This window comes from Eptesicus fuscus, chromosome 19 (assembly GCF_027574615.1).
Source record: "Eptesicus fuscus isolate TK198812 chromosome 19, DD_ASM_mEF_20220401, whole genome shotgun sequence".
NCBI classification, from domain to species: Eukaryota; Metazoa; Chordata; class Mammalia; order Chiroptera; family Vespertilionidae; genus Eptesicus; species Eptesicus fuscus.
The window spans coordinates 11,907,945-11,923,936 of record NC_072491.1 but is presented as its reverse complement, the minus strand read 5'-3'; the positions used below and the strand labels follow the sequence as shown (position 1 = coordinate 11,923,936).

The 15,992-nt window shown below is 34.7% G+C and overlaps 1 protein-coding gene across 2 annotated transcripts in view; it reads right to left on the bottom strand.

Moving 5' to 3' along the window:
• VPS13B (vacuolar protein sorting 13 homolog B) overlaps positions 1 to 15,992 on the bottom strand; it is a 593,664-nt gene that overhangs the window by 519,744 nt on the left and 57,928 nt on the right. For both annotated transcript variants that reach the window (XM_008148507.3, XM_054708717.1), the window contains exons 15-16: positions 14,739 to 14,933; positions 6,342 to 6,466 (exon numbers count right to left, since the gene is read on the bottom strand). In XM_008148507.3, the coding sequence (XP_008146729.2) occupies positions 6,342 to 6,466; positions 14,739 to 14,933 (320 nt within the window). The remainder of the gene's footprint in view (positions 1 to 6,341; positions 6,467 to 14,738; positions 14,934 to 15,992) is intronic.

Genomic DNA, 15,992 nt, shown 5'->3' with positions numbered 1-15,992 from the left:
GTCTTCCCTTGCCTAAAATACTTTCCCCCCTTTACCCCTCAATCACCACACTGTTGTCCATGTCCATGGAGCCCAACTAGGCGGAGTTGCTAAGCCAACACAGCTGGGAGGGGAAGGACGGGTGCATGCAGGAGACAAACTTTAAAATGTATGGATATTGCTAAGACAGGCAGCTTGCAGATAACCAATCATAAGACAGTAAGGCGTATAAACTAATCCCAAGGATGTTGCTAAGGCAGAATTCTTTGAAAAGACCAATCAGGAGCTAGCAAGGCTGTATCCACCCCCTAGGTTAAAAAGTATGGCTTATGGCCCTAACTGGTTTGGCTCAGTGGATAGAGCGTTGGTCTGCAGACTGAAGAGTCCCAGGTTTGATTCTCGTCAAGGGCACATGCCCAGGTTGTGGGCTCAATCCCCAGTAGGGGATGCAATGGACAGCCGGTCAATGATTCTCTCTCATTATTGATATTTCTAGCTCTCTCTCCTTCTCCCTTCCTCTCTGAAATCAATAAAAATAAGTATTTTTTTTTAAAGTGTGGTTTATGGCCATGTGGGACTCTACCCATAAACTAACAGACTTTAACACCCAACTATAATATGGAAAGAAAGTTTTCCTGGAACCCCAGTTGCACCTTTTCCAGGACTGGCTTCTCTCAATAAACTTTACTCCCTTTAACCGTTTTTGTCCGCGACTTCATTCTTCGGTTTCTGGGACAATGAACTCAGACTCAAACACCCACATTTTGGTATCACTGCTATGAAGATAAAATTGTAAACAACCCAAAGAATTCTAACAAACTCAACTCTTTCTCCTACTCCAAAAAATAAGTACAACTACTCCTAATATGCACTTGACAAGTTTTCACTTGCTCAAGCTATACAAATTTGTAAGAAACACTGAGCCAAATCTAAAGGATAACTATTTCAAATAAAAAGCAAAGCCCTACCAGGTTTGGCTCAGTGGATAGAGCATCAGCCTGCGGACTGAAGGGTCCCAGATTCGATTCTGGTCAAGGACACATGCCCGGGTTGTGAGCTCGATCTCCAGTGGGGTCATGCAGGAGGCAGCCAATCAATGACTCTCTCTCATCATTGATGTTTCTATCTCTCTATCCCTCTTCCTTCCTCTCTGAAATCAATAAAAAAAATTTTTTTAAAAAAAAGCAAAAAATTAACGAGAGGTAAACTCAGTTTCTGGCTTTGGAATTAGGTTAAGACAGACATAACACTAAAAAGGTTATGTGGCACCAAAGAACTGGAGGAAAAACTTCCAAATCATATATATATAATAAGGGGTTACTATACAGACCCATATAAGAAACACCTACAACTCAACAACAAAAACAATTTAAAAAGAACAAAGGACTTGAATATATATTTCTCAAAGGGAGATATACAAATGGCCATTAAGCAATTGAAGAGATACTCAACATTAGTAACTGTTAGAGAAATAAAAGTCAAAAACCACCATGTGACACTATTTCATATTCATTAGGATGGCTATTACCAAAAAAAACTGAAAATAAAAAGTGTTGGTAAGAATGTAGAGAAACTGGGACACTTGTGCATTGCTGGTGGAAACGGAAAATTGTACAGCCTTCAAAGATGATTAACAGAACGTAATGTATGTCTTTCCTCCTTCAGGTAAGAAAGGGATCAAGGACTTGGGAACCAGATAACCCTTCATAAGAATCCTTGTTCAGCTCGGCCAGCGTGGCTCAGTGGTTGAGCAATGACCTATGAACGATTCCCAGTCAGGGCACATGCCCAGGTTGTTGGGTTTCATTCCCAGTATGGGGCGTGCAGGAGGCAGCCGATCAATGATTCTCTCTCATCATTGATGTTTCTATCTCTCTCTCTGTCTCCATTCCTCTCTGAAATCAATAAATATATATTAAAAAAAAGAATCCTTGTTCAGCCAGTGTGTGATTTTGTAAGTTACATAACCTGTTGAGTTTTAGTTTTATAAGAGGAACTATCATCTTATCTCACGGGGTTGTCATAAAAAGTTCATTAAACTAAGAATCCAACTATTGTGTACAAAAAAGTACATAATTTCTTTAATATTCTACCCACTCTTTAATAACCTGCTAAAAGTTACCTTCTTTATGTTCTCCATAATGTTCTAAGCCAAAGTTAATTTTTCTCTGTACTTCCAAAGTATGTTGCATATTACCCCTGTATGAATGAAGTCACATTTCTGAACCCTCAATTATAAGATAAAGTGAATTTGAGACTGTATTATGGTTGCAGTTAACAACCCTCATCAGGAAGAAATGGGGCTAAGGAATACTTGAAACTGGTTTAACTATTTTTAAGTGTTCATATTTAAAAGCTTAGACATCTTTTTCATGTCTAAGTCAAGGTCTAAAATAACTTTCCAAATTCCTCCCCCACTGTATGTATTCACAGATCCAATGGACTAACCCTGACTTTGTTCACAGTATTATCCCCCAGAAGCCTCCACACCACACCAACTCTCAATACACAAATATCTATCTGATTCAGCCATTAAAGCCCAACTTCTCTGAAGCCATTTTTGATGTCCCAGGGAAATTTTTTAATTTCTTTAAACTAACAGAACATTGGGCTTAGGTCCCAAATTTGTAATTTAAAGACCACTATTTTCATATGTGTCTAGTCTCTCCCTTACTAGACTGAAAGTTTTCATGGTCAAGGAAAGGATAATCTCTTACCCTCATTGCATTCTACTTTAGTCTTTCCCCAATTCCAACACACAGTGCAATGCCTATCAAAACGAAGAAAATCAAAACACATTTAATGAATGACATCTAATCTCCTCTAACACAATTGAAGCTTCTTAAGGAAAACAGAAAATGGCAAAGAAATAAAAAGGAAATCACACAAACTTCAGGTACATATTCTTAATTAAAACTGCAGATAAAGAACATATAAATTGCCAATGTTCATGTAATAGAATACTGTGTGTTGACAAAAGCAAACAATCTAAAGGATGAATCTCACAAACATTATTTTGAGTGACAGAAGCCAATCAAAAGAAATATGTTAAACGATTCCATTAATATCAAATCCAAGAACAGAAAAAACTAATCTATTCTATTAGAAATCAGGATAATGGTTAACCTTGGAAGAGGGTGTAAAGGAGAGGCTTTGGGAATGCTAATACTACTCTATCTCTTGGTCTTTCAACTGACTACCAAGGATCAGTTCAATTATAAAATACCATAATGTTTGTACTTTTCCAATATGATATTAATATGTCAATTAAAAAGTTTTTAGAATAGAGTTGAAATACTTATCATTTTCTGTGTTGTGAAAAAAATGGTAAGGCTAAGAATGCATCTAAAAGCCTAAAGGGCTCTGGCCATGCGCTAAGTTGGTTGGAGCATCATCCCGTGCACCAAAAGGTTGTTAAGTTCAATTCCTGGTCAAGGCACATTCCTAGGTTGCAAGTTCCATCCCTGGTCAGGATGTGTATGGGAGGCAACGAATCCATGTTTCTCTCTCACATCGGTGTTTCTCTCTCTCCCCCTCCCCCTTCCTCTCTCTCTAAAAATCAACAAAAAGCACATCCTTAGGTAAGGATTTTTAAAAATAATAAAAATTAAATAAATAAGTAAAAATAAAAGCCTAAAGGTATTACTTACCCATTGTAGAAATTTTAAATCTAACTATCTACAGGAGATCAAGGCTTAATTCTGCTAACGATAAAAATTTATGTTACTTTATTGCCCTTAAACCAACTCTTCACTGCCCTTATTAAAACATCTTCTCTTTATTTAAACAGGTAAATTAAAATTTACATTAATTGCTCAATATTGCTCTCATCAAATATTGATCACTGTGTCATTCCCACCATATCCTACATATTTCACTCCTATTCTAAGGAGCTAAAAGAACTAAATGTTAACCTGGTATGAACAATAAAGAAAAATTTGTTAAAAGTTTATTTTTATATGTTTAGAAGTTATGTAATATAGAATAAAAGACAAAATATTTTGAAAAAATAAATGCTAAGAAACTGGAGTTTACTAAAAGCTTGTTCACTGAGACTAAAATAAAAACATTTAAATGAGAGAAAGATAATTTATGTTCAATGTTACTTAAACCATATATTTATTAGCAAACGTAATTAAAGTAAATGGTAATTAGTCTGAAACTTTATACACAATTAAACACTGAAATTAAAAATACTTTTAAACAAAAAGTATAGTCTATTTTGCTGATTTACAATGCTAACTCCAACACACCAACTAAAATTTTTCTCAATGTGCTATAAAACGCCTAATTCAAAAGCTGTGGCCTGTGGTAAATATGCTCTTCTCTTTACTGAATGAAATATATACAGAGCATCATATATGTGTTTTAAGAAACTGAAATGTGAATTTTAAAAATCCAAATGAAAGCAGCTTATATAATCTGAGGAAGGGAGAGACCATGAATGGGAACAGGGTTGACATTTAATGACATAACCAGGGAGCCTTACTAAAAAAATCCTCACTTACTGCATCAGTTAAATAAACTCTCAGTTCTCACATGATTTTGATTTAATTCAAGCACTATTTGATGTACTTTATCTGGTATTTTATTTGCTTAATTTAACTAAGATATATCTCAATTTATTAAGATATGTATAAATTACTTTCAATTTAGAGTTGCTAACCATAGATGATAGTTTACATCCTGTTTATTAAGGGAAACAATTTAAAGAAATTATTTCAAAGCAACATATTTCTATAAAATATAGCAAAAATATCATTGAAATAATGAGAAGTGGTCTTAACTACAAAAAAAAAAGCAAATCATACCCAAATAAATATTTGCATTCTGTGATCTTATGTTTTTAGTATTAAATTGGAATATTTTCTTTTAGATGTCAGCAGACATATTTTAAATCACATCTGACAATATTTATAGTATTTATCCTTAAAATAAACCTTACCTATTTAAATATTCAATATTTTTCATATAAAGGCTATACTATAATTCATTTTGGAAATTTTGAGTTTTCATTTTTAAAAGTTGATAAGCATCTTTTATAGTAAACTGCACTGTGTTTCTAATAAAATTTCAGTGTTATGAATAATAAATCAGCACATATTTGAGAAAACAGTATTCACAAATATCTATTAAAGTTGATATCAACCAGGACATATCATACGATATTTCTTAATAAATTAGAATATAAAACTTGATTCAAATGCAACATGCTATGTAAACACAAATAAAATGTTTAAAAAGTAAATCTCTAAACAACATAATAAATGATAAATGAGGAATATGAATGATTAGCACAAAATTTAAACTACCAAGTAAAAATAAGAATAATAATTTAATAATGTTTTCATTTAATAGAAGAACTGGTTCCAAAACTTAATTAACTGCAATTTCCGTATTTTTAAATTTCTGGATCAGTAGTAAATTTCTTTGAAAATGTAAGCATTTACTTTATAAATTTCATTCTAAAAGTTGTATGTTATTAAAGAAACATCATCAGCAAATGAAATACTTTAGATATTAAAAAATACCAATTTTCTGAAAGTTATGTTGCTTTTTAAAATAACTAATTAAAAATCATCCTGTAAAAATAAGCTTACTAATTAGGATGAGAAAGCAAAGATATATTCCAAATAACTGAAATAATCTCAATTTTAAAATGTAGAAATATTAGAATATAATTTCATATATTTAAATCTTATCTCGTATATTTAAACAATTATTTCTTTAATTTATTAAAAGTATTGCTTTCATCTAAAAAAAGGTTACGATTAGTAACTATTGGCTTTCTTGCTATAAGTCTCTCTGAGTTTAGGAAAATATGACCTTCAAATAAAGTAACCCAATACTGAATGATAAGTAATATTAAAATTGATTTCTTCCAAGTGCAATGATTACACATACATATGTCAAATATTTTAAATATATGTAATGGGTATACTTTTCTCAGTGACTATGAATACACATAAAATTGTTATTTAGTTGATAAATACTTTAGCCTTAATATTAACATGCAACGTTTTAGTTACTCTTTGTATTCTCTCAAAGAGAGAAAAAAAAAAATGTATTTGCCCTTGCAGTTCCTATTACATTATGAAGCAGCAACATTTTACTGTAGCTCCAACGTGGATTAACAATTATAACCCGGACAACAGTTATGACTACCACAAAAGGTATTATAACCTAATACACAAATATTAAAGAGATTTTTAGTGTCTCCTTAAAAGACAGAATAAATTCAGATATTTTCCTAAGGTTTTGTATAAAACCAACACACTGACATAAAACAGATTCAACTAGCTTTTCCCTCCTAAGATAATAAATAAAAATTACCATAAACCACATTTCAACATAATACTTACCAGCATGTGGGTAGTTTCAGAAGTTTAACATAAAGAGCAGTGCTGAAAGAGGGAATAATCGGTACAGGTAAGCAGTAAGATCCCCTGTAATCCAAAGACGTCAGTCCTGCCTGGAAACCAAATATCTAAAACAAAAAGAAAAGATCCGAATGTTCACAGAGACAAAGTTTTAATAAGCACAGGATGGAATACGTCAGTTTCAATTTGCTCTACAACAGCTGCACACTAAATATGTTCCAATGACTTTTTCCACTTCCCAAACATCAACATTTTTTATTCATTTTGACATTAAGTCAGAATTAAGAAATTTAAATATACAGTATTTCTTTCACAGCCCTGTTCTTTTTGTGACTAATTTTAAGGCTTTCATTTCTATATTTAATTCTCATTTAGTGTTTTATCATCTGCTAAAATGCACATCTTTTCTATTAATATAAACAACTGACCTCATTGCATACATTGTAGATACTAACTTTAATAAATTACTATTCATATCATTTTGTGTCTAAAAGAACATGAGCTACATCAAGAAGAATCTTAATAATGCATTTTGCCTTCAACTTACATTATGTACACAAAAAGAATATCCAAATATATCTGAAAATATTATATCTTTTCCCTTTTGTGTATGGATATAATTGTTGGGCTGAGATTTGTAACCCAGAAATTTTGTGACAGAAATCACTCCTCTTATGTTTATATTTATAATGAGATCACACTCAAAAATTTTATAAGCATTCCCTAAAATGTCTGAACACTATATTTGCCTTAATGGGAAAAATCAATGTAATACCATATTTTACATAAAACATTGCAGAGAACTAAATATGATATTTCTGCTCCAATTATTTCCAATCAGGTAAAAGATAAACATCTCAAACAGAAAATATTGACACACAGGAATGCAAAACAAAGAATTACTATTTTCCAACAACATGCAAAAGCAGCTTAACCCCAACATTTAACTTTCATTATTATTTTTTATTCCTTGGGTTTATAAAGCATGAACTTTCCTATCTCTAGGATTAACAACAAATGCTACAGGCCATAATAAAACATGTTTAAAAATTCTCAGTAACTAATTTTCAAAATAACTTTCATATAATGAACATAAATCAATGATCAATTTCTTAGAAAGTATTAAGCTACTTCCAAATAGTTTCAAAAAGCTATTATGCCCTTAATCCTTCATCAAACTTACAATGTCAAATCCTTTCCTCTAAAGTCAGTTTTCAGGGAACAAAATAATTTTATGGAAATAAGACATTAGTTAGAATTATATACTTTCAGAGAAACCTGCATTTCAAAGGTAGGTCCTATCTAATTTACTATCAAGAAAAAGGGAAGTAATACATTAATTAATATGTTAATATATTAATTCCTCTAAGTCCTGCTATTAAGACAAGTTACAAAAAAAAACAGAATTGAGAAGAAAATGAAAACATGTTTCTAACACTTAAATGATCAACCTTAAAAATTAAGTTATTCCACCTTCATTCCCTTTGAGGACTTATTCTAAGCAACACTAAGTACACAAAGAACTTCTGGGCACTGTGTAATTTCAGCATTTCATATTTCTTCTGAAAGACCCATTAAAAAATTCTGAAATTTATAATTATTAATACCACTAATTACAAAACATGATTATTAAAATATGCCCAACCTTTAACTATTTCTAGAGTGTGCCTAAGGATAATGTTTTATCACAATACTAGATTATCCAGCTAACAGGTCTCCCAAGCCACTTTCTCATATGCTATAAAATGCCCCAACAGTATAATCACAGACACTATCATTAACTATACTCAGATGGAAAGTGGGTGTAGAGGAGATCCCCTGCTGGCTACTTGCAGAACTGCAACGAATTTTGGAGAAAATACATACTATTCTGTAATATTTCTGAAGTTTTTACTAAATTTACATGTTGTCCAGAGATGCTTCTAAGAGAACATACAACAAATATCTATAATAATAATAAAAGGATAATATGCTAATTAGACCAGACGTCTTCCAGACATCATTCCGGACTTCCTTCCTGACAAAGCCAGGGAGGGGGTAAGCTAGCCTGGGTCCCGGGTGCCTGCAGGCGGCCGGGGGGAAGCAGGCCCGGGGGAAGCCAGCCCGGGTCCCGGGTGCCTGCAGGCAGCCGGAGGGAAGCCCAGGACCCGGGTGCTGGAGGGAAGATGGTGCCGGCAGCTGGGTCCCGGGTGCCAGAGGAAAGCTGGTGCCAGCAGTCGGGGGAAGGAAGGCCTACACTTGCACAATTTTCGTGCATTGGGCCTCTAGTAAATTATAATGAAAGAGAGCCTATCTACCACATCAAAAATAATTATTTCAATATAACCAATTTTCAACACTTTCCTTTAAATTACAGCAATAAGATACATAGATTTACAATACCTATATAACCTAATACCTTGTCAATAACTCTTGACCAAGATTACATATACTTCATCTAGAAAAAGGAAAACCAGCACAGTCTGAATTGAGGCTGCTTTCACCAAGGATAGTTCAAATATTCAAAAATGGAATAAAAGTTTTGAACACTGCAAACTAACAGTATGAAGCAGTTAAGACTGTATGAAACAGTAAACACTAATAGAAATTTTAGCTGAAGGAAATGTCAACTTGAATAAGATGACTTATACAATACATTAAATGAAAATTTAACCATACAGTATCATCTCTTTTTTAAAAAGTCCGACAATGAAAAACAATAAAAGTAAATATGATATGTACTGTAACACTTAACAAATACTCTTGAATTAGCATCTCATATTGGAAAAAATGCAGAATTAGAAGCAAATAATTAGTTTATAATAATTAGTTTTTAATGAAAATTAGTTGCTAACAGGATTTGCAATAGTAAAAAGACAAAGAATATAAAAAGCACACACCAACTGTAAGTGACAATGAAAATACATATCATGCTGAAAAATGAGTTATTTTTTATATGTTGTCATAATAAACTCGGTATAATAGTATAACCAGCATCCTAAAGTTCGTTCCTTTTCTTAAAGGGACACACAAAAATATCCAACATACCTTCATGTCAAAAGTTAATCTGTACACAGTAATAAATGGGATATATAAAAAGTGAATAAGAAATAAATCTAGACATCTACAGCCTAAGAATGAACAGCTGAGGGGAGGGAAAAGACCTTCAGGAGAAAAGAATGGGACCAGACCTCGTTGATTAAAAATTAGAACTAACTGCTTAGAGATTATTTAATTAAATCACCTCATTTCACATAGGGGGGAAATTATGTCTTAAAAAGAATAAAGCTCAGGTATAAAACTGAAAATCATGAATACAATCAGCAGTGTGGTAGTTGACAGAGGGAAGGGAGTGGGCGGAGGGTACTAATATATGATGACAGTAGGAGATTGGACTTTGGGTGGTGGGCACACGGTGCAATATACAGATCTTGTAACATAGAAACCCACACCTGAAACCTCTAAGATCATGTTGATCAATGTCATCCCAATAATTTAATAATAAACAAAAAAAGAATAAAAGACTTCAAAATTACATATTGCTAGAACATCTTCATTTGATTTAGCTCATCTATTAACTTTCAATCTCACTCTGCCTTTCTCCCGCCTTCCATTTCCTCCTTCCCCTCTCCAAAAAAAGTATGATTGATTTTTTTACTTATTTTTAAAGAAAAAATGAACAATATTTCCACCACCATTTCTCCTCCAACCATCAGTAAAATTCTACTTCTCACCTTTAATCAGCAAATTTCTTCAAAGAGTATCCTGGAGAATGCGTGTTTTTTTTTCTTCACTGCCTACTCAATCCTTAAACCTTCTAAATCTAGTTTCTATTCATACATCCATTGAAACAAAAAGAAATTTTGGACTAAAACTGATACTTATGTTCTTTTCTTCTTGAGAGAAAGAAAGTATTTTCTCTTGATTTTTTTGTACCAACAATATAAGAGAGAAAACAATAAACAATAGTAGCTGACTTTTCCATCACCCAGAATTGTAAAAACATGAATACTGTCATTCTGTCACCTATAATATTAAAGAAATAAAATCCTTCAAAATACAGTGTAGGGTAAAGGTTTACAAGTTGTTTGAGTGAAAAATAATATAATAATTAATAAATAATAATACAAGAATAAACTGTTTCACAACTGTAAATGTACTTTTGCCCTTCCCTGTACATAAACAGTTATTACAACTCAACAATAAAAAGACAAATAACTCAATTTTTAAATGGGCAAAAGACTTGAACAGATATTTCTCCAAAGAAGATATGCAAATGGCCAATAAGCAAATGAAAAAACTGCTTAACATCAGTCATTATGGAAACATGAATCAAAACCACAAGATACTACTTCACAATCACTAAGATAACTAAAATGAAAAAGACAAACAATAACAAGTGTTAGTGCAGATGTGGAAGAAAATAGGAACGCTCATTCACTGTTGATGGAATAGTACAACAATGTGACAATCCCTTTGGAAGAAAAGTTTGGCAGTCCCTAAAAATGTTAAAAATGATCAGGGAACTTCATACCTAAGTTTACAGCCAAGAGAAATTGAAAATTTGTGTTCATAGTTCTGGTACAGAGGTGGCAGCTGTGGGAGGAGTGGCATGGGAGGCCAAAGACCAATCCTGAATCCATGGCCACAAGCCCAGATCCTCAACACACAGGGAGTTGAGACCCCCGGATGGGCTATAGAACCAGAATCTGGACCATGAGGAGCTCCCTAGAGCTAAAATCAGGATGTTCCCCTTCATGAGGGACGTAGAGTCTGAGGATCCCATTTTCCCGATGGACCTCTTTGCTATCAGCATATGAACCGAATGTGTCAGATAGCTTTGGATATAGCCCCTTCCTCAGCATTATAGATGGCAACCTGCCAGGGACCAGGCCTGCCAGCTGCAGGATGCAGGCTAGGGCTACCTCCCCCTTTGGGATGCTGGAAATGTTGGGTGGCTTCACGGACATGGTTGGAATAATGAACAACATGATTGGGAACATGGAACACATGACTGCTGAAGGCAACTACCAGACCTTTTCATCCTCCACTGTCATCTCCTACTCCAATATGGGTGATGGTGCCCCCAAGGTCTACCAGATGTCAGGATGCACTCGGCACCAGGCAGGACCAAGGAGACTCCGAGGACCATGTGGCACCTGGACAGAAGACTAGAGCAGATGTCCACTGGACATCACATCACAGACCCGCTCACATCCTCCAGTGCTCCCAAAGCCACTGTACAGGGAACCAGGAGCAGCAGGACCACTCAACCTGGATGAAAGTGAGGCTGCAATATTTGATAATGAGTGGTGGAGGGAAACGTCCACATTTTCACCTCGGCGCCCTCTGGAATTTTGAGGACATGAGGCTTCAGGGAGTGGGGACCCGAGGGCTGAGGGGCCTCCGCCCTGGCTATACAGGGACCTGAGGACTCCCTATCCCGACAGTCCTGCCGCTATGGCTAGTGAGGGGTCTGGGCCCTCAGTCTCTCTCCTAGAGGCTGAGAGGCTGTGAAATCATTGCCTGAAATAACATTTTCCTTTTCAATTTCCATTCCCATTTTAAGATTAAATTAATAGGCAAGTTGGCCCCTACCTCTCCCTGGGGGTTCTCACAGAGAACTTTTCACTGCCACTTTTACCTACTTTTTCCTTCTTTAACCCCCTTATCGCCATGACTCAACATCTCCTGTATACACTAACTTGATTTTTTCATTTTGCTGCTCCATTTTTGAACCACCTCACCTTCCCCATTCCACCCCTGCCATACTTTGAAGGCTTTTGGGAGGAGCTCTGGGTTTAGGGGCCTCCTCCATCACTCAGCTACCTTGAATCTTTGTCAACCTCCTCCTCAGATCCCCTACTACAGGGTAATAGCCTGCATCCAGGGCTGTGTGTGAAGACAGGGGACTAGTTCCAGACCCTTTCTCCCTTCCCATCCCCTACACATCACAAAAATCTCCCCTATGTCCTTCTCTAACTTTATTTGATTTGTGCAACTTATAACTAAGTGTTTATGGAAGAAAGGAGAATGGAAGGGAAAAAAAGAAAACTTGTGTTCACACACAAACCTATACACAAATGTTCATAGCTATATTATTCATACTAGCCAGAAAGTGGAAACACAAATGTACATCACAGATAAACAAAATATAGTATAACCATACAAACAATGTATTATCAGTATTCACCCATAAAAAAGGAATAATGTATGGATACATAGTACAATATAATGCACCTTGAAAACATTATGCTAAGTGAAAAAAGTCACAAAAGACCTTATATTATGTGATTTCATTTATATGAAATGTCCCATATAGGCCAATACGTAGAGACAAAAAGTAGATTAATGGTTACCAGGGGCAAAAAGGCAAGAGCAAATGGGGAATGAATGCTAATCAATAGAGAGGTTTCTTTTTTGAGGTAAAGTTCTGGAATCAGTAGATAGTGGTGGTGGTTGTATTAACTCTGTGAAAATTCTAACTTATTTTAACACTATAATAGTGAAAATTAAACTTTGAAAATTTCCTCAAAGGTTATATATAATAACCATCCCAAATAGCATGAATTGCTAATAAACTTTATAATAAATCATTTCTTTGAGTCAGTTCCAACTAGTCATATAAAATAACTCTACCAAATCCTGAAATTTATAAAATGTACTAGACTACTGATGAAAGATCAAAAATGCAATGAAATATTCAAGACTCAAGGATTCTTTGAAGTATTCAATATTCATACTACTAATGAAAAGTTATTCTACATGTACTATTCCCACTCTGCCCACACCTAACTTCTTGGCACATTTAACTTATCCATCATAACAACAGTCAAACTAACCAAATGTAAAAGACAACTACACAGCATGTATAGCAAAGGACCTTTTCCCAAATCATAACTTTACCTAAACTACATTATAACTAACTTTCACATTACCCTGGAAATTTAATTGAGATTTTAATATATTAACAATAGTGGTAGTAAAGAACTATTCCAGTAACTTTAATGTCAGCGTGGATGATAACCATATTAGTGACCAATGGCTTTTATAACTATTTTCTTCGAGGACAAGGCATGCCTTATCCACTTTTATTGCTGAATGTCTGGAATATAGAAAGAATTTAATATTTACCAAGTTAATGAGTAAGTAGAATACCTTGAAAAGATTAGTGAACTACCTAAAATTAGACCTGTTTTAAAACAAAGCAAATATTCTTAACATTATAATCTGATATTCACGTTGCACCAATATTTTACAAAACCATACACCCCAGTGTATTAATTGTGATAATTAATTTAGAAGCACAAATGTAAAATTATATATATACTAGAGGCCCTGGTGCACGAAATTCATGCATTCGGGGGAAGGGGGTCATTCAGCCCGGCCTGCACCCTCTTGCAGTCCAGGAGTTCTACCGGGAGACGGGAAGTTCGATCACTCACTATGATGTGTGCTGACCACCAGGGGGAGGCACGAAACAAAGGAAGGCCCCGGCCGGTAGCCAGAAGGCCCCAATCGGCCCTGATCACAGGCCAAGCCTAGGGACCCTACCTGTGCACATGTGCACCAGGCCTCTAGTTGATCAATATTTGAGTTTATCTTTTTGTATTACTTATATTGGTATTACTTATTTACAAAAAAAAAAAATGTAGGAGTTGAGCAAAGCCTCCAATAATTAACTTTACCTAACTTGATTTAAAGTAATCAAGCCCTGACCAGTTTGGCTCAGTGGACAGAGCGTCGGCCTGAGGACTGAAAGGTCCCAGGTGGGATTCTGGTCAAGGGCATGTACCTTGGTTGCAGGCACATCCCCAGTAGGAGGTGTGCAGGAGGCAGCTGATCAATGTTTCTCTCTCATTGATGTCTCTAACTCTCTATCCCTCTCCCTTCCTCTCTGTAAAAAATCAATAAAATATATTAAAAAATAAAAATAAAATAAAGCAATCAAAAGTTTTCCTTCTGTGTCAAGAAATTAACATGAATACAGTAAGAGGAAAGTGACTAAAAAACATGTGTTAAAACACTCCTTATAAAACACTGTCTCATATAAATGTTCCCCTCAAAGAAATCATGAGTCTTTTAGAACACTATTATAAACTAAGTGCTCTTTCACACTGCTTATATCATCAATGATACATAAAATCTTCAAAAATTATAATTATTATTCTTACAAACATTAATTTCCTCAAATAATTGAGGAGATATCTTTGAATCAGGTATACTTTATTTCTTATGCATTTTAATTATATTGAATAATGAATATATCTGTCATATCTTATTTAAGTTTCATTTTATGATACTAATTCTGTGAAATTACAACCTAAGAAAAAACAGGTATTTATTTAATTCTCCCCATGCCACCAGATACTAATAAAGAAAAAAATTCACTTTTCATACCTTAAGGTAGCAGTGTGCATAGCAATAATGAAGCAGGTTATCAGAAGGTTGAGTAAGGCTGCTGACCACTTGCACCAAACGTTCAGCATACATTGGCACAGAATGTTCCAGATTAATTTTATCCACCAATATCTGAATAGATGGCAAAGGCCGAAGAGGTTGGAAGTTTGTAGTATTCATGAAGTTACTTGAGTTCTGGAAAATAAGAGTGTTCACTTTGTATTTCAGGAGAACAGTGACTGATGTGCAATGTCCTCTATATAAGCTTCAGACTAGCACATTTTGCATTGATATCAAATCAATCTAGAAATGGTGGTGCCTTTCTATAGGACTCTCTTATCAAAACAAATACAATATTCGATAGTCTGTTCCATGCTTCTATGTCTCTGAACCTATTTTGTTCATCAAGGCGGGGGTGGGTGGGAAGAAATTAACCAAAGAACTTGTATGCATATATGCATGACCAGACAATAGTGTGGTTAAGGCCCAGGCCAGCGGAGGCCGAGAAAGGGGCACGCGGGGGCATGCTAATATAGGGGGGGGGGAATGGGGCATTTGTAATACTTTCAACAATAAAGACATATTTTTAAAAAAATACAAAACCTTGTACATATTTTAAGTATGTCCCAGATTTCAAAAAATGTATATCTATTGCAAAATTATCAATGCACCTCTTAAGTAAAGCTTCTTATTTTTTCAATCACCTGTAATAATGCCACTATGTGCCTCAGGACATTTCCTAAGCATAATCATTCCAAAAAAACTTACTAGATATCCCAGAGCCAGGCATCTTTCATCTTCTTGCCTTCTATTCATATTTAGATAACTAAGGGACCAAGTGGACTACTTCAGACAGTTTCAAAGATACTTTCAATAAGCAAGTTTGCAGAACAGAAAAATGTCTGATCCGTGTTATATCCATTAATAATACATATAGTAAAGGCTCATAAGATCCTAAGAATCTCAAGATGGGCTTAGTATTTTCAGTGTTTCAAAGTACAGAACTTTTCTAAGCTTCAAAATAAATGCATGTAAGTTTCCAGGTATTCAGAATATTAACCCTGATTGATAAACAATCCCTTCTTATCTTAGAACTTAACTTACTCCCTTGTAATGCCATCCCCGCTGTTCTCAAAAAGGAACACTATGACCTTCTACCCAGAGATATGTGAAAAAATGTGGGAAGAGCATTTTCACTGTTTTGTTTTGTCTGTCTTTTACTGTCACAATGACTGGGAAGCAGTACTAGCACTT